This window comes from Sceloporus occidentalis, unplaced genomic scaffold, assembly GCF_023333645.1.
Source record: "Sceloporus occidentalis isolate IW3139 unplaced genomic scaffold, rSceOcc1.0.p SCAF_14, whole genome shotgun sequence".
NCBI classification, from domain to species: Eukaryota; Metazoa; Chordata; class Lepidosauria; order Squamata; family Phrynosomatidae; genus Sceloporus; species Sceloporus occidentalis.
This window is the reverse complement of record NW_028316994.1, coordinates 14,730,303-14,752,025: the sequence shown is the minus strand read 5'-3', so window position 1 is coordinate 14,752,025 and position 21,723 is coordinate 14,730,303. Positions and strand designations below refer to the sequence as shown.

The following is a 21,723-nucleotide window of genomic DNA, read 5'->3' as shown; positions in this document are numbered from 1 at the left end:
GGAATAGCAATAGCAGCTTCATTTATATACCATTTCATACTGCCTAAGCAGTCTCTAAGTGGTTTACAATAAACTATTTGCTTATAGGGTACTCATTTTAGCAACCTCAGAAGGATACAAGCCTGAGTTGAGCCTGAGCCCCTGGCTGGTATTGAACTTGCAATCTTGTGGTTTGTGAGTGAGTGGCTGCAGTAACCACTGTGCCACCAGGGCTCATAAATTCAGGAAACCATGCCCTCTTCAAAATCAGCAAAGGTCCCAGAGAATATTTGGTGCATTTCATCAATATAAAGTGCAGTTTTTCATTGTGCAAATATTCTGTCCATTTATTGTATCGTAGGCGTAAGAGTCCAACCGGAAAAGAACGAAAGAAACATCTAATTGATTATCAATTTAATTTAAATGTGTAGGATACATGAAAAATGAAAGAAAGTAAATTAAAATATTAGAACAGCAGACTGGGTAAATCAAGAGGCCAAGAAAATTGGATTTTTTTTGGTAGCACTATGCATTTAGCTGATGGTAAGTAGAAACAATGCAACTAAGGTGTGTTTTACCAGAAAGGGAACTGGCTCTTCTGACTGTGAAGTTTTCAGAGGAAATGTGGGCTACCAGGCATGTGTAGGAGACTCCCATCATCCACTTGGTTGCAGGAACTTCAAGGATGCTCATTAGTGAGCACTTTTGTTTATTATGATCACATTTCAAACCATGGACATCATAACCCTTCAGTGACATCCCTTTGTTCTCCTCCTTCCACTCCAGAAAGATTTCTCCTGGGTAGAAATCTTTGGCCATGCACAGCAGGGTTATATTTAGGTCTTCACTGGAGGACTGGTGCTGAAGGTAGACCTTTGGAGGCTTCATAGTGCCTGCATTAGTAAGGTCAGAAAAATGTTCATGAACAAAAACAAACATATGCAGGAACATATAGCATGATAGTGATTTCACCACAGGACTCTGGAGATTGGGGTTCAATTCCCCACTCAGCCATGGAAGTCCACTGGGTGACCTTGGATTAGCCATACCCTCTAAGTCCCCCCAAAACCCCATGATATGTTCACCCTAGAGGTGCCATAAGTCAGAGATGACTTGAAGGCACACAAAAACAACACAAAATTTAGGAGTATAACTATGTACAATATTCATGTAACTCATCATCAAGCATCACTCCTTCCCAGGTAAACCTTGAAACTATAGGTTTCTTTGGGATGGGGTTGGTGTTAGGGTTTATGAGGGCTGGAACTCCTCAACACTATTCTTAGCACCTCCATCAAGCTATATCTCCCACAAATCTCAGTGGAAATGATGAGACTTAGGCCGGTTACAGACCGGCACTTTAGTGCGTGATGAGCACGCACTAGGGTTACAAAAGGGTGGTGCTTCCGCACCGCCCTAACCCTAGTGCGTCCTGGTCACGCACTAAACGGCGGCGGCCCTTCCATATGGCCACCGCCATGAGGACGTCACGGCTGTGCTGCCTCTAGACGGGGCGGTGCGGACGTGACGTCCTTGCTCCGCGCCAGGGCGCTTAGTGCGCCCTGAACACGGAGCAGGAAGGAGCTCTGTTTCGGAGCTCCTTCCTGGTTTAGTCTGCTGGGCACAGCCTTCAGATGGCTGCGCCCAGCGGACTAAAAGAGAAAGGGGCCAAGCGGCCCCTTTCTCTTCTCCCCGCCGCCGCGGGGAGTCCTTGGGGCTTGAAGCCCCAGGGACACCCCTTTTCAGGCTGCGGGGAAGCGGCGTTTTGCTGCTTCCCCGTAGCCTGAAAAGCGGCGGATTGGGGCCTCAGCGGCTGCCACTCTGCACACTGAGGCCCCGATACACCGGGGAAAGGGGCGGGTGCAGCCCGCCCCAAATGGGCGGTCTATAACCCGCCATAGTGGCATTAAAGAGGCATACATTTCCTAAGATCAGTGATTGCAGTCCTGTACTCAAGCAACTTTCAGTTTGTTTGGGGAAAATTCATGGGTTTGCTCAGTTTTATCTTGTATTACCCACAGTCTGAGCATTCTGAATAAGATGGGCCAACACTTCACTTTCCATTTTTAGTTACTTGTTTTTAGCCAAATCACTCTATTATGATTACAGTGCTTTCTCAGCTCAATCTCTTGCCCACCCTATAAAGTCTCACCATTCCATCTGGACTTGGTTTCTGTTAGACCACCAGGGATGCTACAGGTGAACTCTGTAGTGTTTCTCCATTCAGTTAGATTCACCCACAGTTGGCCATAGATCCAAGAAGTGCTGTTGCTTTCTTCCAAGTCTGCAATAATTGTAGTGCTTGCATTGACAGGCTCTCCATCCATTGCCCAGATGAATGTTGCATTGGTGGTTGTGTTTTTGTTGGGTGCCATGCATGTCAGAGCTGCACTTTTGTTTTTGAAGAGCTCTTCAAAGCTTGGCAATTGCATCTTGATAGCTGTCTTATTACTGAGAGTCAAAACCATTCCTTCAAAAACAAATCAAATTCAGATCACTGAACTGTTCTGAGAAATGCTTCCAGTAATCACCACATCTGCTGAATAAGGGAAGCATATATTAATTCCTAATTCCAACCCAACGTATCTTGTTTTGGACTAGTCCCTAAGGCTTATGCAAAGGAAGTTTAAGCTTTTAAATCATGCCCACTGGTTGGATTCTTCAGCATCCTAAAAGGAATTTAGGTAATGGCCATTTATTAGTGGTGAGGAAAACTCAGGGTTTCTATAGATCCTCAGAAACCCTAGAATCATAGAATCGTAGAGTTGGAAGAGACCACTAGGGCCATCCAGTCCAACCCCCTGCCATGCAGGAAATCCAAATCAAAGCATCCCTGACAGATGGCCATCCAGCCTCTGTTTAAAGACCTCCAAGGAAGGAGACTCTATCACCTTCCGAGGAAGTGCATTCCACTGCCGAACAGCCCTATTTCTATTAATACTGGCTTCTTTCTGTTTAGCATTTAAACATATGGTTTACTTAGATAATATGACTTACCAGAAGAATGCAAGTCCTTCTTAATCAAAGCGTTGGTTGAGCTGTGATTGACAATGCATGTGTATTTTTCTGGCTTGCTCCATTCTTCTTCACTGCGTACCAAATGGCAACTCTTCTGGAACTTCCCGTTAGCAAGCAAAACCAGACTGGAAGTGTCTGAACTACAATTGAAGTGATGTCCTTTCACATGCCACTGAATGTCAATATTTTTTGGATAGAAGTTGGTAGCAAAACAAACAAGTTTCTGGCCTTCTCTGTCTTCTGAGGTGTGAAATGCCATCACTTGCGGAGAAGATGGTTCCAGAAAATCTGAAATGTAATGATTAACCTTTGTTTGCAAACAGAACTCATGAGGTTGAGGGCAGTTTTTCCTGTTAAATGCATATCACAAAACAATGGGGATGATAACCAGTTAAACTTACACCTACAATTACTTTCAAGTACACATACTTTGTTTGAAGCAGAGTCAGGGAAAGTACTGTTTATGAACTGTATGTGTCTCCCAAAATTATTTTTGAGTCCTCCAGATCCCTCTCCAGCATCCATATTTTTTCCCAATAAAGGGTCTTTTTTGGAGCAAGAAGTCAACCAAAAGTCAACTTTCTGTTGCAGAAAAAGTCTCTCCTGGGTCTAAATGGCCCCAGTGGGGTAAATATGTGATCAAATTGATGCCCTACATCTCCTAATGTGTGTGGGGTAATTTTGGGCACAAATATGGGGTTGGCCTCTAGAATCTCATGGAGGTCCCATATCTTGGCAGTTGTCCACTCCTCTTTAAAGCGATGGCTATGGCTCTTACTGATTTCAATGCAAATAAGTTTTGGAGGTTTACTTCTCAATGCCAAACAAACTATTGCATGTTCATCACCTGAAACTGCTATGTGTAAATAGTTATCCTTGCTCAAAGACCACAGACAGAGCCATCATACCACCATAGGAAATACCAAAAGCAGTAATTTACAAGACAAAAAGTTCAACATTCATCAGAGGATATGTGTATTGTGATCTCTGACTTCATGTGTGCATGTACCCATAATCATATGAGAATCTCAGCCAAATGACCTGATCCAAGAAATCATGTTTAAGTGTTGTGCACCAAACATAAAGTTGTGCAGTGCAAGTCTAAACCTCATCCTGTGGATAATAAGCAGAGCACTCAGACTTACCATATAAATGCCTACTGGTATTCTTCCAGCCACTTAAGGATTCATGCCCCACCAGACAGGTGTATAGAGCCCTGCTTTCCCATTCAGATGCTGGGACTTTCAGGATGCTTTGGATGGTAAAGGTTGGATTTCCAGTTTCAGCCACTGGGGGCCCAGTGATATATTCTGAGGTATCAATATTTCTGTTGTTCTTCTTCCACCTGACAAGTATTTCAGCTGGAGAAAACCCAGAGATCATGCAAGCCAGCCAAGCTACAGCTTGGTTGGTAGGTTGCATCAATTGTGTTGCCGACGGGATGACCAAGGAGAGAGATGGCTCTTTAATGTGATTGGAATCTATATGTAAGGAGATGAAAATAGAAATATTGGGAAGGAGGATCTTCAGAGAGAGGTTAGAAGAAAGATGGCGAAGTTGGGATGAGGAATTAGTTATGCTATTTACATATAATGGGCAAACTTTAATTTTTGTACAATAAAAGTTTGAGAGATTCTATCTCTGTCTGAGGTCCAACTACTTCATATATGTGTAATTTGTTGAAGGGTAAGGGAAAGGTGTTCCATATATTCTCTTTATTGGCATGGAGAAAAACCTTTATCTGAATTTTGATCCTTTGGTCATAACCATTAGTTTTTCACCCATAGCTTCTGAAATCTTCCCTCACCTTTACATTTTTGGATGCTGATGTTCATGTCAGGGAAGAGTGCACAAGGATGAGAAATGACACATTGAATTTTGCTTCCAGAATCCCAGACTTGACTGGTGATGTTCAAATGGCTTTCTAAACTCTGGGTCTGGTTTGGGTGGTTCTTGACATTTCCTGTTCTAGCATCCTTGGTATGGTTGAGATCATTGACCATCCAGGTGAGCATAGCATGGTCCAGTTCATAACCTACCACCAGACAAGTCAGGAGAGCTTTCCTTTGTGTGACTAACATCTCAAGAGGTGGTTTCAAGAGGTAGAGGTTGGGAGGCAGGATGCTGTCTTTACATACTAGAGAGAAACAGAAGTCAGATTGTGATCTTTATGATGAGCATAATAAAGCATTTTGAAGAAAAAGATGGAAAAACAGAGTTTACAAAAGAAACTAAGGTATAGTGGTGTGGAAAGTGACAATGCTACTTTCCAATGGAATTTGGACGATCTTGCCTACGTTATCAGAAACACAGAAATTGATAATGCAATCCAGTCTGAGATTGTGTACTCATGTAGTTGCATTTCCTGGCAGACTGGATAGTTTAGGTCCAACAGCAACCAAGGATAGTAGGCCTGGGCAAGAATATGAACTTATGTTCTGGGGAGAAATGAGTTAAGAAGAGAAATTCAAGAAGAGAGAAAATGAATGCAGTGGAAAGTCACCTGTGCACTTGCTGATCTTGGCTGTCTGGATGTTATTTGCTTCAGGCTGGGTCACCTTGCAGGTGTATTCTTGTAGTTTGTTCCACTCCTTGAGGGGCACAGTCAGGTTGCTTCCAGTGTAGAAGTGATTTCCATTCTGCTGATATATTTCTGGCTTTGGTTTTTGTAGGGCCTTCCCACCAACCTCCCAGGTGACTTGTATTTTCTCAAGGGAGAAGCCATAGATGGAACAAAGTAAAGTGACACTACTTCTGTTTCCTAGGCCTGTGCTAGGGCAGAGCGTTGTGGTGTTGAGAGATAGTGTGAGGGCTGTGGGCATAATCCAGTCTAAAGAAAGAAGTATAGAAAGAGGTGGGGTGTTAGATAGGGTCAGATTCCTCCTGAAAATTCAGGTGCATAGTTTGGGAGTACTCCTGGATGCAGCACTGGATGCAGTGACCATGTGTGCTGTTGCACAGTTAAAGCTAGTGCACCAACTGTGTCCATTCCTGAAGAAGTCAGAATCTGGTACATGCTTTAATAACCTCCCATTTGGACTACTGTAATGCACTCTATATGCTGCTGCATTTGAAAAGTGCTCAGAAACTTCAGTTCAGTCAAAGAGCTGCAGCCAGTGTGAAGTCAAAGGCTTTCATGGCTGACATCCATACATTTTTGTGTTTTTTTCAGGCTATGTGGCCATGTTCTAGAAGAGTTTATTCCTGCTGGTGAAACGTCAGGAATAAACACTTCTAGACCATGGCCAAATAATCCATAAAAATCTGTAGCTGCAGCCAGATTGTTAACTGGAGGTGGCTACAGGGAGAACGCAACTCCCTTGTTGCAACAGCTGCATTAGCTGCTGGTCTGTTTCCAGGCACAATTCAAAGTTTTGCTCTAGAAAGCCATATTTGGCTTGGGTCCAGGTTCTCTGAAGGATCGTATCTCTCTTTATGAGCCCACTAGAGCATTGAGATGATATGGTGAAACCCCTTTCTCTTTCCCACCACTGTCCCAGGCTCCTTTGGTGGGAACAACGGAGAAGGTCTTCTCTGTGGCTGATCCCTGACTTTGGTACTTTTTCCCCAGAGAGGCCAAGATGGCCCCATCCCAGGTCTCCTTTCAGCAGCAGGTCAAAACATTTTTGTGCTGTCAGGCTTTTTCAAGCTGATGAGGCCTCGGCTTCTAAATGCAGTGCATAGTTTTTAATATATTTTAATATTTTATGCATACTCATTTTAACTTTAAATTTTTCTTATTGTTTTTTTATAATTTCTGAAAGCTTTTGTACTGTTTTAAGTTTGTTATTTGCCACCTTGAGTCCTTATATTTGGAGAAAGGCAGGATATAAATAAAATAAATAATAAAGAGACATCTCAGGTTTATTTTGTCAGACTGGTAGAAGTAGGAGCCTTAAGAATAGTGACTTTATAATGAAATCACTGACCCTCCCCCGGTATACCATGGCTTCCCCCCTTCCCTCGTATCCCAGTATTTCACGATTGCTTCTGACAAACCCATATCTTTCTCTCTTAAACTCCTTACCCATAATTCAAATCTAAAATATTTATTTATTGCTAAGTCAGTTTTAACACTGGATGTCCAATTGTTCCTGGTCTTACTGCTTTCCTTAATTTTTAAATGAAGATCTGATTCAGTAGCAGAGACATACAGTCTACACATTCTGGCAAGCTGATGTTTATTGGGTCTTATTGACCTGCTTTACCTTTTCTGGAAGTCTTCTTGACCACAGAAAAATTTGTTTCCTTATGCACCACCTCACAAGTGTTGCTTTCCACATCTTGCCACTGAGAAAGGGAGATTTTGAACTGACTGCTGGCCCAGTATGTTCCATCTGCCATATTTTGTTCTACAAAAGTTTCATTCTTATTCTGTGGCCCTCCTTTCCATTGGATGCTAACTTTTTGAGGTCTGTAGTTAGAGGCAATACATTTCAGCACCATTGTTTTCTTCTTTCGATCTACTGACTGCAGGAGTTCAACGGTAGGTGCTTTAGGCTCAAATAACTCTGCAAAGAGATCCAAGTTTTCAGTAGCCATAGTGAAATCCAAAACAGAATAACATCATACGTTGTACTAGGAAGACATCAAATTACCTGGGTTAAGTAAAAGGAATCCCTCGGGTGCATTAGCAAAAGAAATGCTTCATGAGTCAAGCAAGGTGAACAGCAAACCAGGATCTTGTATATCTTCCTGGAGTATGCAGTAGAAGGTATAGCTGCCGTGTGTTAGGTGTAAGAAAAGAATAGAATAGAATTCTCTGCATCTGCACAGAGTATAACTGGGGCCCTTGAGATGGACATATGTCCCCAGCAATTAATGGTCTAGAACTGGAGTTCCTTGGTCAATGAACATAGACTTGGGCTAGAGTTATAAAATTTCTGGGAATTGTTTCTAGCCATGGGGAAAAACACAGTATTATTTTTTTCCTTCTGGGGTGAAAAATCCCCAGAAATTTCAGGCCAAATAGCAATGTATGCAATACTTACCCTTCTAGCCAACTATATGACTGCTTTAATGGTATGAATAAAAGCATTTACATGTTATCAAATCATACTATTAGGCATATATATATCCCAGAGCAATAATCCTAGACATCTTCATTGAGGTACAAGACCTACTCTGTTTAGTGGAGTTGGCTCATAGGCAGCATTCGGAAAACTGTAGGTTCAAAAGTATGAGTTTTGTAGTAGGGTAGAGTTGTTTGAGGAAAGTGGTAAAAACAAGCACAAGGGAGGGATGCAGGTCAATAGATATAGGATACTTGTATCTGCTGTCCTATGCATCTCCACACAAGCTCAAAGATTGTTAGAAGAGGACAACCAGCAATTCAGAAGCAAGGAAAGCCTTGTATAATCTTCTCATGAAGGTGGTAGCACCTTCCAGCTGCCACAGTACATTCTGAGTTTCAGTCCTTAATATCCAATAATAATTTTCTAACACTGAGGATTGTTATAGACAAAATCTCCATGCCACATGCTGTGACTGAGTAAAATATTATTTTACAAAGCATTTGACTCATTCCATGTGAGAAAATAATTCACAGCAGTTTTTTTAATTGTTCCCAGAATAATCACCCCTCCCACTGGAAAAGAAAAAAAGAGAGGAAAAACTGAATCCCCCCTCTCCAGATTTTCTCATCCCACCTCACAAGACATCTAGGTTGTGTTGGCATTTTCTTTAACATATTTAGGACATTTTGATTATTCCATCTGCAACCTGAATTTAGTGCATTCTCTGTGGCTGTGCACTTTGTTCTCCTAGAGATCCATTAAAGCCCATGATTGGTTCATATGTGTATTTATCACTGAATGTCTTGCTAGCTGATGCTCATTTGGCTAATGTATGAACTTTTTCCTATTGAAAAGGACATAAACGAGGCAACGTGGTATGAACACTCTGTCTGTGGTGTTTAATTTTGATGGCTTTTCTGCACATTCAGGTTTACACCAGAATTGTCTGAAGGTTGAATATTCACCTGCGAACTTCTCCAGAGGCTCTCCTGAAAGTGGCAGAGGTTATTTTTTTTATCTGTAGTGGTTTTTAGAAACTAAGGTCCAATGCTAGACTGATGGCTAAATAGGCATCTCACTGAACCTACAAATATAGTCTAATTTCAGAATGGTTGTATTTTAGAGTCATCTGAGTGAATACGGAAGGGTTGGTGTGCTATCCTTTGCTCAGACCCAAATAGAATTCAGAGACATAGCTTTGTTAGTCTGGATTATCAGTATGCAAAGGGAATTTGTACTATCGTTGAAATTGATCATGCAAAAAACCTTGTAGTACTGTATAAGCTTTTGTAAACTTGGTCTGCTTCCTCAGATGTCTGCTTCCTCCATGCAGCTGAGGAAGTAGACCAAGTCTACAAAAGCTTCTGCTACAACTTCTTTCACATAATTAGCATCAAACCCAAGTAGGTTTTCATGCTAAACTGCTTTGGGTACTCACCTTCTTCCTCTCCTTCTCCCTCTTCTAGGTTAATACTCATGTATTGTATTTATTGTAATGTCACATCAGTGCAAGGTAAGAATATAAATATTCACTTTTTTCATTCTTGCAGGGAAGAACAAAATAATTTCAAAAGTTTTCTTCCCAACAGCCAAGATTATGAACATCGTTCAACCCTTTTTCACATGTTAGGATTTATTTTGTGAAAAATCAATTTTTATGAAAATCTGTATAAAATACATTGTTTCTGAACAAATGGATTTTCCCTATAGTAAACAAGTTTGGCAATTATATATATATCACAATGATTGACCATTTTTTTGATATGTGTATAAAGTGTCTTAATGTTTTGTGACAAGAATATTTGTGAGTACTCTTAACATACCTAGTATAAGTCAGGGACATCCAGGGGTTACCAGGATGCAGTAGTGATGTTTCTCTTTGTTCCTTTTCCATCTTCCTTGCCTATACTGCTATGAAACATTCCAAAATGTGCATGGTGCAATTTGGGTTTCCTAGTGTGACATTATAGTATGGAACATTGTACCAATGTAAGAAATGTTGAACTGAATCCTATGCACTTTTTGATTTCTATCATAGCTTTCATCTTGCAACTGGTCTCTTCCAATCTTTACACTCTCAGCACCCACCTCAGAAGATCCACTTACCAATGGGTACATTTTCACTGGCTGTGATTGGCTCATCGGAGGAGGAATGGTAGACCACACAGCTGTAGCTGCCACCCTTGCCCCCTGGTTCATCTCTCCCAATTTTCAGGATGCTGTAAGTGGTGTAGATATCCCCAGTTGCTGTTGCTATTGCATTGTCATACAGTTTCTCATTCAGGGGGATGTCATTTTTCTTCCATGAGATACTAATTTCCTCCGGGGAAAACCCACTCACATCACAGATAAGAATCAGGGCCATGGCACTCTTGAGAGAGATGTCAAGGGAGGCTCTTGAAATGACAACAGAGGGCTTCGTAGTATCTAAATAAAACCAAGAAAAAGACATATTTTTTGGTGCGTAAGTATTATTTTAAAAAGCTATGCACAGGTCCCTCCCAATAGTTTATAATCTGAACAGTCAAGACTGGGATGGGAACATGGACAAGAAAGAGATATCCTTTCAAATCCTATAATTTTAGTAGTGTTTGGGGCTGCCTGAAATATTCACAAATCTACCTTTTTGTTGGCTGATCAATGCCATGGTTTCTCCTCTCCACTGCTAATTTAATTGCCATGTTCCCTTCTCCATCTTTCACTTTTCTCATACATATCCAGCCAAGAAGCCATTCCATAGTGAATGTGATGATGCCATGATTCTATGAAGCTATGATATTTATGTAGCCAATCGAGTCTGGCTGTGTGGTAATGCCACAGATACCAAAAGGAGCCAAGTGAAATGGTCAGCAATGCTTCATTCATGACATTGTTTAGTCTGAATGAATGAAATCTTTTGCCTCCCCTTTGAACTTACTAAAAAAAATCACTATAAAGAGAGACTGGTTATTTCTGCTCTGCAAAATGATGTCTCTCAAAAACATCCCCCTCATAGTCCAGCAACTAGACCCAGACACCTGTACTCACGTGCATCCTTTTTGACTGTCACTTCTTTGATGCCATCTTCATAGCAATATCCAGTTACTTTGCAAGTGAATGTGGTGCCCTTTCTCCATTGCTCAAGAGATATGGGGTGGGTACTGATCACATGCTGACTTCCACTAGGGTCTGTCTTTACCGTGTTCCTCTGACTTAGAGGGCTGGGCTTGCCATCACCATCTACCTGCCAGATTATTTGGGTGTTTTCAAGGTTGGATCCAACCACAGAACATGTGACACTTGCTGTCCCCTCAAGCAGATTTCTATAGGATGGCTTTGTGATGGAGATGATAGGCTGTGTCATTGAACAGGCTGGGGAGCATGCCAAGAGAGAAAGAGGGTGGGGAAGAGTTCATTGTTATTTGAAAGCTACAGAATATTCAGAAGTTATTTTTGGTCAAAACTCTGTGCACAATTACTTGGGCATCAAGTAATGTAACCCTCCACCCCAAATCCTAAGTACTAAGTGGGGTTTTGGACAACTGAAGATTTAGATCTCATTAAAGAATTTAAGAATCAAGTAGTGGGTTTTTTTTGTGATTGTCACTTTAATTTTTATAACGTTCCTAGGCCATCTTTGTTCATTAGAATTATGTTCATAACTACTTCTGCTTTTACTTACTCTAGAATAAATGCAGGCTTAGAAAAAAGATTTCTTGGTGTTGTGTGCCTTCAAGTCATTTCTGACTTATGGAGACACTACTAAGGCACCATATCGCAGGGTGGCGCAGTGATTAAATGCCTGTACTGCAGCCTCTCACTCAAAACCATAAGGTCGCGAGTTCAAGACCAGCAAAAGGGCTCAAGCTCGACTCAGGCTTGCATCCTTCCGAGGAGGTTGCTAAAATGAGTACCCAGATTGTTGGGGGCAAATTAGCTTACACTTTGTAAACCGCTTAGACACTGCTTAGGCAGTATAAAGCAGTATATAAATGAAGCTTGTTTGTTTTGTTTTCTTCACAAGATAACCCACCCTTGTTATATTGGTTGCCACTTTGTTTATCTCCAGACACCTATCACCCCATATCCTTATTGCTGGCAACTCTCACCTTGGCACTTGCTGGTATTGTACATTGTCACATTCTGGCTGTTGGGTGGGCGAGTCACTTTACATGTGTACAAGTCCCCCTTATCCCAACTCTGTTTGCTGATGTTCCAACGGACAAAGCTGGAGTAACTGCCCTGGTCTTCATCGGTAATCAGTTCTACTTCTATGCTCTTTGGCTCCACGTCTCCATTCCTCAACCATTCCACGCTGGCTTTTCCAGGGCCAAGGCTCCGAAGGAGGCATACTAGTTCCAAGCTGATCTCCTGTACACCACAGTTGGGAGTTAAGATGTGAACTTGGACTGGCTTTGGGTTTTCCCAATTGCAATCTGAGAACAAAGGGTAGAAAAAATGTTTACAGTTGCAACACTGGTCATCAATACATTTAATACTGTCTTCTAATAAAGAAGTATCTAATAATACCAAGGACTGAAGTGTTGCAATCCTGAAACAGGTTTTAGGTGACCAGAAATTTTATCCAGATGCTGAAACAGTAGTTTGTTGTTGTTTTGGAATCACACCCGACAGTATTTAAAGAGCCGTTGGAATTCAAGACAGATCTGGTAAAAAGCATTCTTAGCCATAGCTTTTACCTGCACCTGAGAGTATATCCAGGAAACTGGTCCTCTAGTACAGTGATTCTCAATCTTAGGCCTTTGAAATATGTTTGGACTTCATCTCCCAGAATGCCTGACCACTGGACTAAGCTGACTGAGGTTTCTGGGAGTCAAAGGCTCAAACACCTGGAGGACCAACATTTGTGAAACACTGCTCTAGTAGAACCCCATTGGATCAAGCTGACTGGGTGGTAAAGGCTAAAAGGCCAGAATCCATTGTTCACCATTCCTGACAGCTGTAGCTGATCAATTCATACATAACAAGAATACCTTAGAATGCATTAGAAATGGGATTCACTTTTCTTTTAAAAAAAATGTCAGTTGTCTAATTTGGAAATGCATGATTTCCACATAATGAGATTCTGGAGCAAACTCTGGAATTTTGTATGTGTTCAGGCATAGTTTGGCATTATGAGTATATTTGATAAACTGCACATAGCAACTTTCATGGGGAAATGATAAGTCCAGAGAGATTAAAGGTGGCTTTGATTACTTCACCTCCCCCCACCCCAAAAAATACTGACAAAAACAATCCTTATCCTACCCTTCTGAAGCTGCTACTTGGCATGTGATGGAGATGTCGCTGGGGCTATTGCCAACTTTCCCCTCATGCCAAATAATAGCTTCAAAATGGTGTAATTTTGTTCAGGACCACAATGTTGGAGGAGAAGGAGCTTAACTCTTTCTATCATATTATGGCTCAAGTTATTATCTCTCCATCCATCTATCCATTCTCCACTCCATATAGTATCTACAGATGAGTAAAAGATGCATAGTACTAAACTACACATACAACATCACATTTAATTTGTCCCCCAATAGCTTCAGGTTTAAATGCTGAACACGTTCCACCTTTTTTTTTTGCCTTAGATTTTACACTTGTATGACTTCACTGTATTTGAGGTTTCTGTAACCATTTTGCTATATGAATGTTGAGGATGCAGGGGAATTGTCTTACCTTTGTACCTGATGACTACCGAGGGGCTGCTTACTTGCGAATCAGTATCACGCTCTACACGGCATCTATAAGATTTTGCTGAAAACTCAGAGAAAGGGACTGTGACCTTGCTGGTACTGTATGATGGTTTCCCATTCTGCATGGATGGGAAGAACATTTTGTTAGCACTGTCAGGTTCCCATGTGATTTGGGGAGGTTTTGGCAGAAATCCAGAAAGCAGGCAGCCAAAAGTTACACTTCCTTGGGCTTCCCTGTTGTCAGAGTTGCAGCAGGACAGCAGAGGGAACAGAACAGGTGTGTCTGTGGTAACTGTAGGAAAAGAGAAAACAGATGAGAGGTACTGAAGAAAACACAAGCCAAAAGATAAAGCTTGAAAAGTCTTAAATTTATCCTAAATTAGTCATTCCAACTAAAGGAAAGATAGTCCCACATGTGAGATAGCTTAAGCATCACTAGTCTATAGCAGTGCTACTCAAAGTGGTGGTTTCTGGATTGGTGCTGGTCCCTAAGTCATTGGCTGTCAGTCCTTGACAAATTTCCAGGAAAGAAACAATAGTATTAAATAGTCAGAAATTTAGGGCTGGACACTGTCACATTGGGAAGAAAAAGCCTCCATATCAGATAAAGAAGCATTTGTCCATAGCACATGGCTGTCAGATTGAGAAGCATTGGTCTATAGCACATGGCTGGACTTGAATTAGATCTAAAGTGAACCTGAAAGATGTGTCAGGTAGCAAATGGAAACATTTACATCGCAAATTGCCCATATAAGCTCCAATCTGCTCTGCTGTTCTGTTCCCCATTAGCTTTGTGATAGAAACTGGGATGCAGGTTGAGACTCCCTTATCCAAAACATTATCCAAGGTGTTTTTGGATTTCAAAATTTATTTTGGATTTTGGAATTCCCTGATTTGAATGTATGTACCTAATGAGATATCTTGGAGATGGGACCCACATCTAAACACAAAATTCATTTATGTTTCATATACATAATATATGAACTTTAGGCATATAGCCTGAAGGTAATTTTATACAATATTTTAAAGAATTTTGTGCATGAAACAAAGTTTGTGTACATGGAACCATCAAAAGGTAAAGGTGTCATTATGTCAGCCACCAATTAAAAAAGCTTTTTTTTTTTTAAGTATTTCAGGTTTTGGAATTCTGGATAAGGGAGATTCAATCTATTTATCTATATCTATATCTCTATCTATTAGTCCAGTGAGATCTTTAGGATATTTTCTCTAAATATGTTTACCTGATGAGAAAGTCATACGCTTTGGCCACAAAATCCCTGTGTCTTTCCAGAGGACAATTGGACATGCCTTTCCAGTTATCATAGAGTGATGTCTGGATCTATTAAGCCAGTGCATTAATCCGAATTAACTGAGAGTGTGCTGTGGGAAACACTCAGTGGCCTAAATCCAATGTTACAGTCGGCCCACCCCATATGCAGGCTTCTCATATGCAGACTTGTGATCATGCAGACGAGAAGCCCCATTTAGATGAATGATACATGTGCCTCTCCGCACATAGCAGTGCACCCCATTCATCCAAATGGGGCTTGAGTGTGCATGGAATTAGCTTTATGCAGGGGTTTGTGTGTGTAGGTCCAGAACATATCCCCAGCATAAAGCAAGGATCCACTGTATATCCTAGTGCTTCCACTTTCTTTCCCAGATACCCAACCTGCAGATGTTGGTTCCACCAAAAGCCTACAGCAGAAGGTTCACAGACTTCTGGAAGAGGTTCTTTTTTTGGTGGGTGGCTATAGTGGGGAGAAGAAATCACCCTTCTGATTTTGTTGATGGAAGCAGGTTCATTAGGGAGGTTCCCCAATGAATTTAATCCAATGCCTTTTGAAGAGCTGCACATCCCAGAGAAAAAGTATAGTCAGCCCTCTGTATTAACAGATTCTGCATCCACAAATTCAGCCCTCCACAGCTTGAAAATATTGTCAGTTCCCTGCCCCACCCAAGCAAACTTTGATTTTACCATTTTATATAAATGGCACCATTTTACTAAGTCATTGTATACAACGGGACTTGGGCATTCCTGGATTTTTGTATCTATTGGGCCGTGGGGGGGGGGGGGGGGGTTCCTAGAACAAACTCCAGTGGGTACAAGGGCCCATTATAGTCATGCGGGGGAAAATGTTTTTCAGAGATCATGTCCATTATTGTTTACCTTCTGATTAAGAAATCTCTGACAAATATTTGAGAAAAACCCCAGTTTCTAGGAATCTCATATGAAAAACCATTCGATAAATAATGAAGTTTATCACACTAGGGAAATCCCAAAGAGAAACAGGATTTAAATAAGATTTAAATTTTTAAAAAAACCTGCAAATGTGGGAAGTTTATCAAACAAAATGGCTGCCAAAGTAAAATAATGTGAAGTTAAAGCGAACATTAAATGGAAAAAGGGCAGCTTTTTACTGTCAGAACTTCTCAAAAGTAAAAAGCTGCCCTTTCCCTCCATTTTACATTTGCTTTAAACTTCGTGTTACTTCACATTAACAGTGATGTCATGTAAGAATCTTCCCACATTTGTGGTTTCCCCCCCCCCCTGATTTAAATCTCATTTAAATCCTTTTTCTCTTTGGGATTTTCCTAATGTGATAAACTCTAATGATAGGTAGAAATTTGGATGCACCCTTTTGCCCACATACATTATCTCACAGATAATGTCAACAATGGCCATAAGGCCCTCTACAGTGTTGGTAAATGCCTCCAGTTGGAGTTTGCAGATTTGGGATTCATACCTCATTTGCTTAATGTAGGGAATTACTCCAGAGGAACCAAGGAGAAAGTAGTTGGGCATCAAGATGCCTGATAGATGAGGTAAAAGATTTCCAGTTAAGATCAGGGTGTCAGTTTCTACGTTAGACAAAACCTGAACTTCTCTCAGTCATCCTGACAGAGATGAGACTGAGTTGAGACAGAAATTTTACATTTCTATAAGGCACAATCCTAAACACAGTTTTTCACAAATACATCAAAATGCAGGTACTTACAACCACATAGGCAAATCAAAGCATTGTTTAAAGTTGCATTCTGTATTGAGTTTTTCAAGTGGGAGAGAGCTGGGTGTTTGGAGGTGGCTGTTTGGGTCTCTTTGGCTGTGTGGGTTCAGGATGTTTTGATAGCTTTACCCATAGAGGGGCCAGGGATGCTCAGGAAAATACTTTTTGGTATTTCAATGCCAGTTGAAGGTGTTAAACTATAGTAGCAGCCTTTAGCTACGAGCTGTGCTTGTATATTGCAGATGGAGCTTGAGGTTAAATGTGAAATACAAGGGTCTTGGACAGATGTATTTATCCATAGAGATACCAGCAGGTGTTTTATAAAGGGAAATGGTTCCTTATTCAAAATGGAACCCTGACCCAAACTGTATCTGCATTGCAGAATTGAATCAGTTCGATATCCTGCAGATTCCTGGGATCTGTAGTTTGGTGAAGCACCAGAGCTCTCTGACAGACCAGGCTGAATACCTCACCAAGCTATAAACCTCAGGGTTCTTTAGAACAGAGTTATGGCAGTTAAAGTGGTGTCCAATTTCATAGAAGGAATCAGCCATGAGATTAGTCAACAGACATGGCATGTTGGAAAGTCTCTTGGCTACTATGTTTCACTCACTTTCATCAGAATTTCCTAAACTTTTATGGCTATTAACCCCAAACACGTTCTACTTTGCCCAACATTATTATGCTTTTCGTGCCTTGCTAATATTTCCTCCCCACCACTAGACATTTGAAATGATGACATTGGCTGATTTTGCATACTTTATTAATAGTTGAAAAATGCCTCGAGTCTCTCTCTCTCTCTCTCTCTTTTTAAAAAAACATATAAGAAATAATGGTGATTGACAAATAGAAGCTGGAAGTAAAAATGTTAGAAAATTAAACAATTAGTGAATGATAATCTAATTCCTTTCCTGATACTGAAGCTATAGCTACATATCTTTAAATTTATACTGAAAGAAAACTTAACTTGAGGGTTGGACTACGACTCTGAAGACCAGGGTTCAATTCCTGCTCAGGCAATAAAACCCACTGGGTGATCTTGGGCAAGTCACATGCCGCCAACCCCAGAGGACCTTCCTCTGAACAAACCTTGCCAAGAAAACCCCATGACAGGTTTGCCTTAGGATTGTCAAAAGTCAGAAATGACTTGAAGGCACACAACACATGCACACAAGACAGCAGTTTTAGGTTAATTTTTTACTTATTTTAACAGTTAAGGGGATGGCTTTACTTATGGTGATGGAGGAATATCACATAGTTCAAGCACTGACATATGCTGCTGTGTTGTGGGTGTTGAAGTGACAATGAGATAGATAAGAGGAGAGGTTAACCATAACCCTGTTGGAAACTTACATCTCCAAGGTATGTAGGTATGTAGACTTAGGTATGTAGGAATGAGTCTCAGACAGTTCCATAACATCTGTATTCAGCAAGGGTCTGCTGTTACGTTACTATGCAGGGGAACCAGTGAAGTGACTGGTGTACAATGGGTTCGATGGGCATTGCAACACTGGATAAGGAGTGCTGATGTGCATTAATAGAGCCTGATACACATTGGGCCAGTCTTTTTAGTATCCTGTTATGCATTTTCACAATCCACTAACAGTGGCCGGTTACACACGCTTCGCTGGGTGCAGCCTTCAGATGGCTGCGCCCAGCGAAGCAAGGGAGAAAGGGGCCAAGCGGCCCCTTTCTCCCCCTCCCCGCCGCCGCAGGGTGTCCTTGGGGCTTGAAGCCCCAAGGACACCCCTTTTCAGGCTGCGGGGAAGCGGCGTTTTGCTGCTTCCCCGCAGCCTGAAAAGCGGCGGATCGGGGCCTCAGCGGCTGCCGGTGTAACTGCTGAAGCCCCGATACACCAGGGAAAGGGGCGGGTCCAGACCGCCCCAAATGGGCGGTCTATAACCCGCCAGAGTTTCTTAGTGCCCCTGCTAAATAGCTAAGTGTGTGTAAAGTTATGTAACATAGTCTGTGATAGAGGATTACAGACTACTCTTTTTTAAACCTTGCAGCAGCTTGTAATATTCAGATGGAATACTACAGAAGAAAACAATTGAAGGAGCCTTTCAACTACAAGTTGAGTCCCCCTTATCTGGAATTCCAAAATCCAGAATTATGCACATGGATGGCTGAAAATTGACACCTTTGCTTTCGGATGGATCAATGGATCCAAACTTTGTTTCACGCATAAAATTATTTAAGAAATATTATGTATAAAATTATCTTTGGGCCATGCATATAAGGTTATATTATACATGCATTCCATGTTTAAATGTGGGTCTCATCACCAAGATATCTCATTATGCATATCATTATTCTAAAATCCGAAAAACAAAAAACACCCCAGAATTCAAAACACTTCTGGTTCCAAGAATTTTTGATAAGAGAGACTCAACCTGGATAATGAGATATTTGGGGGAACTTGGAGCTACAACTGTAACTGACTACTATTTAAAAGTAACACTCCAAATTCTCCTTGTAAGACCAATTTACCAGTATGGGGTGACTATAAAATACTTATAATTTTGCAACATCTGTAGAGAGAACAACCCCATTGTCTAAAAATCTAGTAACTTTTCTTTATGGTGTAACTATATAACTATGCTTAAATACCTGTGTCTTGACTGTTGCACTCCATCAGCGCATCTGAAGAAGTGGATTGAAATCTGTGAAAGCTCATGCTAAAATAAATTAATTAGATTTAAAAGTGTCATCCAATTATTTCCCACTGTGCTTCATTTTTTACCCAAATAAGTAGCAATATTCCTCTCCCTCTTGTGAAACAGCACTTGGGAATTAATTACAATTATAGGTAACAACCATAGTAACAATAACAACTGACAAGGAAGGCAACGTGTTAATGAAGAATATACATTTATTGGAGTATTGTATAGCAACCAGAATAGAAATTACAAACATTATACTTGGTACATATTGTGCAATAATTCTTTGTCTATTGCACTTGAAGTTAAAAGTGCAAGCTCTTCTTTATAGTTTTAGATTAAGCAAGAAACTTTAAGTAGAACAAAATAAGACTACAACTGAGTCAACAACAACAACAACAAAATAATTTTGCACATACACAAACACAGAAAAATGAAGCAAAATTGCACCATGGATTTAAAATGTAAACAGCTGGCCCAAATCTTGTCCAAATGCAATGGAATTTAAAGGCCAGGATACAAAGGAAAATTACAATGGAATAAATCTTTCTTAAAATAGGATGGAGAGATAAAGTCTTTGCTTATGATGGTGTTGAAAGAAAGTGAAAGAAAATAGACATTTTAAGGCAGTTTGTTGTTCATTGTTAGATGACTCCTTTCATTGCTATTTCACCTGGAATTGGAGAAGAAGAGAATTAATGTTGCTGTGCAGATAGGATATTACCCAGCTATTTACTCCTTTGCAGCTTTATTGTCTTTAAGCATTAATAACAAACAACAAACAAGCTTCATTTATATACCGCTTCATACCGCCTAAGCAGTGTCTAAGCGGTTTACAATTGTAAGCTAATTTGCCCCCAACAATCTGGGTACTCATTTTAGTGACCTCCTCGGAAGGATGCAAGCCTGAGTCTAGCTTGGGTCCTTTTGCTGGTCTTGAACTCGCAACCTTATGGTTTTGAGTGAGTAGTTGCATTTAACCCCTGCGCCACCAGGGCTCCGTGAGTAATACCTACTTCTGTGAGATTATAGAATGTGGGCTAAAGAACTGAGGAGCAGGGAATGTGAGAAAAGTGCAAAGGAGAAACACTGATTAAAAGAATGGATGGAGAAGTCAAAGTAGAAGAGAAGTCTATGGAGCAAAGACAGGGAGAAATAACTGAGGAGAGAACAGATGAGAAGGAAGTATGTTTTAGAAGGAAGGAGAGGAAAAGGTAAGAGCAGTAACTGGGGGACTAGTAAAGATAAGATGGAAAACAATGATTTCCAAAATGTTGTCTATTCTCAGAGCTTGGGCTAGCCTACTCTGTGGATACCATTGCTGGTTTAGTTCTCTTCTACAGTTGTTAGTTCTTCTGCTTGCTATAGGTGATATAGAACTGGTCCTGAGTCCAGAAAGCACGATCGAGAACATTGCATGTCAGTGCCCTCCTTCCCAGTCCCATTTATCTTACCTTGATGACAGTCACAGTGGCACTGTAGAAGAGGCTCACAAGGAAGAGGATGATGAAAGTGGAAAGGATAGATGAGATGTTTTGGAGTTCCTCATCTTCTTCAGTGTCCACAATTCCATCTAGGTAAGCTTTGGACAATACATGGGGATCAGATTTTTCTGGAGTTCAGAAAGAAGGTGAAGTTCCAATCAAGACACATAACAAAAGAAAGTAGTATAGAGAGGGTGAGGACTGAAAGCAAGAAAGGAATGGGGGGGAAAGGCAGTTCAGGAGGCGACAAACTTCTGGATTTCAGACAAGCAACAAATAGGGATGGTAGCTTCCAATTGATATGAGAGGCTGGAAAGAGAAAGAGGAGATGAGCTGATTTAGTGAAGCCTTGGAATAGTGGCAGATGATGGCACTTCTGAACTCTGTCTCAAGGAAGGAACCTTCCATCAACTCAAGACAGGTAGATGGTAACTAATTATATCAAGAAAGTGATGAATTGTTGTTTGGCAAGTTGTTGCTGATTCAGAATCATTCGACAACTTGGTGTGAATAAGGAATGAATTCATTAGAATGAAGCTGCAGAGAACTTCGTGGTGTAGTGAGGGGCAAACCTGCAGAGTGGCGATGGGTTAAATGTTACTGTATGTGTTGTGTTGGCAATGTGATGGAGCATTAGCTATATCTCATGGGCAAGTGTCCCAACAGGTTTAGTTCACGTTGTGCAAGCCATGTTAGAAATCCTGCATGGAAGAGATTTAGGGGATCTAGAAGCTCTCATTCAACCATGCACAATGATCAAGAACACTGTAATAAGCTCCTTTTGCTTCAGTGACTTTGCCAATTCCTTTGTGAAATTGTATAAATGCCTTTCAACTTGCAGAAATTTTCTGATACAATGTAGTATCATCATTTTTGGCCTG

General features: G+C 40.9%; 1 protein-coding gene, 1 long non-coding RNA gene and 1 gene segment (V, D, J or C); all 3 read right to left on the bottom strand.

Annotated features, from left to right (window-relative positions):
* LOC149304180 (Ig gamma chain C region-like) overlaps positions 1 to 21,723 on the bottom strand; it is a 67,398-nt gene that overhangs the window by 26,050 nt on the left and 19,625 nt on the right.
* Positions 1 to 21,723, bottom strand: part of LOC149304181 (uncharacterized) — a 44,181-nt gene that overhangs the window by 3,470 nt on the left and 18,988 nt on the right. The window contains exons 2-12 of the mRNA XM_089479941.1: positions 13,674 to 13,982; positions 12,101 to 12,427; positions 11,040 to 11,363; positions 10,119 to 10,439; positions 7,206 to 7,508; positions 5,501 to 5,827; positions 4,805 to 5,134; positions 4,143 to 4,478; positions 2,977 to 3,285; positions 2,132 to 2,449; positions 558 to 872 (exon numbers count right to left, since the gene is read on the bottom strand). Of these exons, the coding sequence (XP_089336067.1) occupies positions 558 to 872; positions 2,132 to 2,449; positions 2,977 to 3,285; positions 4,143 to 4,478; positions 4,805 to 5,134; positions 5,501 to 5,827; positions 7,206 to 7,508; positions 10,119 to 10,439; positions 11,040 to 11,363; positions 12,101 to 12,427; positions 13,674 to 13,982 (3,519 nt within the window). The remainder of the gene's footprint in view (positions 1 to 557; positions 873 to 2,131; positions 2,450 to 2,976; positions 3,286 to 4,142; positions 4,479 to 4,804; positions 5,135 to 5,500; positions 5,828 to 7,205; positions 7,509 to 10,118; positions 10,440 to 11,039; positions 11,364 to 12,100; positions 12,428 to 13,673; positions 13,983 to 21,723) is intronic.
* Positions 19,553 to 20,899, bottom strand: LOC149304183 (uncharacterized). The gene is made up of 2 exons (XR_016271951.1): positions 20,813 to 20,899; positions 19,553 to 20,031 (listed from the first exon to the last, which is right to left on the bottom strand). It is a non-coding gene; the product is annotated as an uncharacterized LOC149304183 (long non-coding RNA).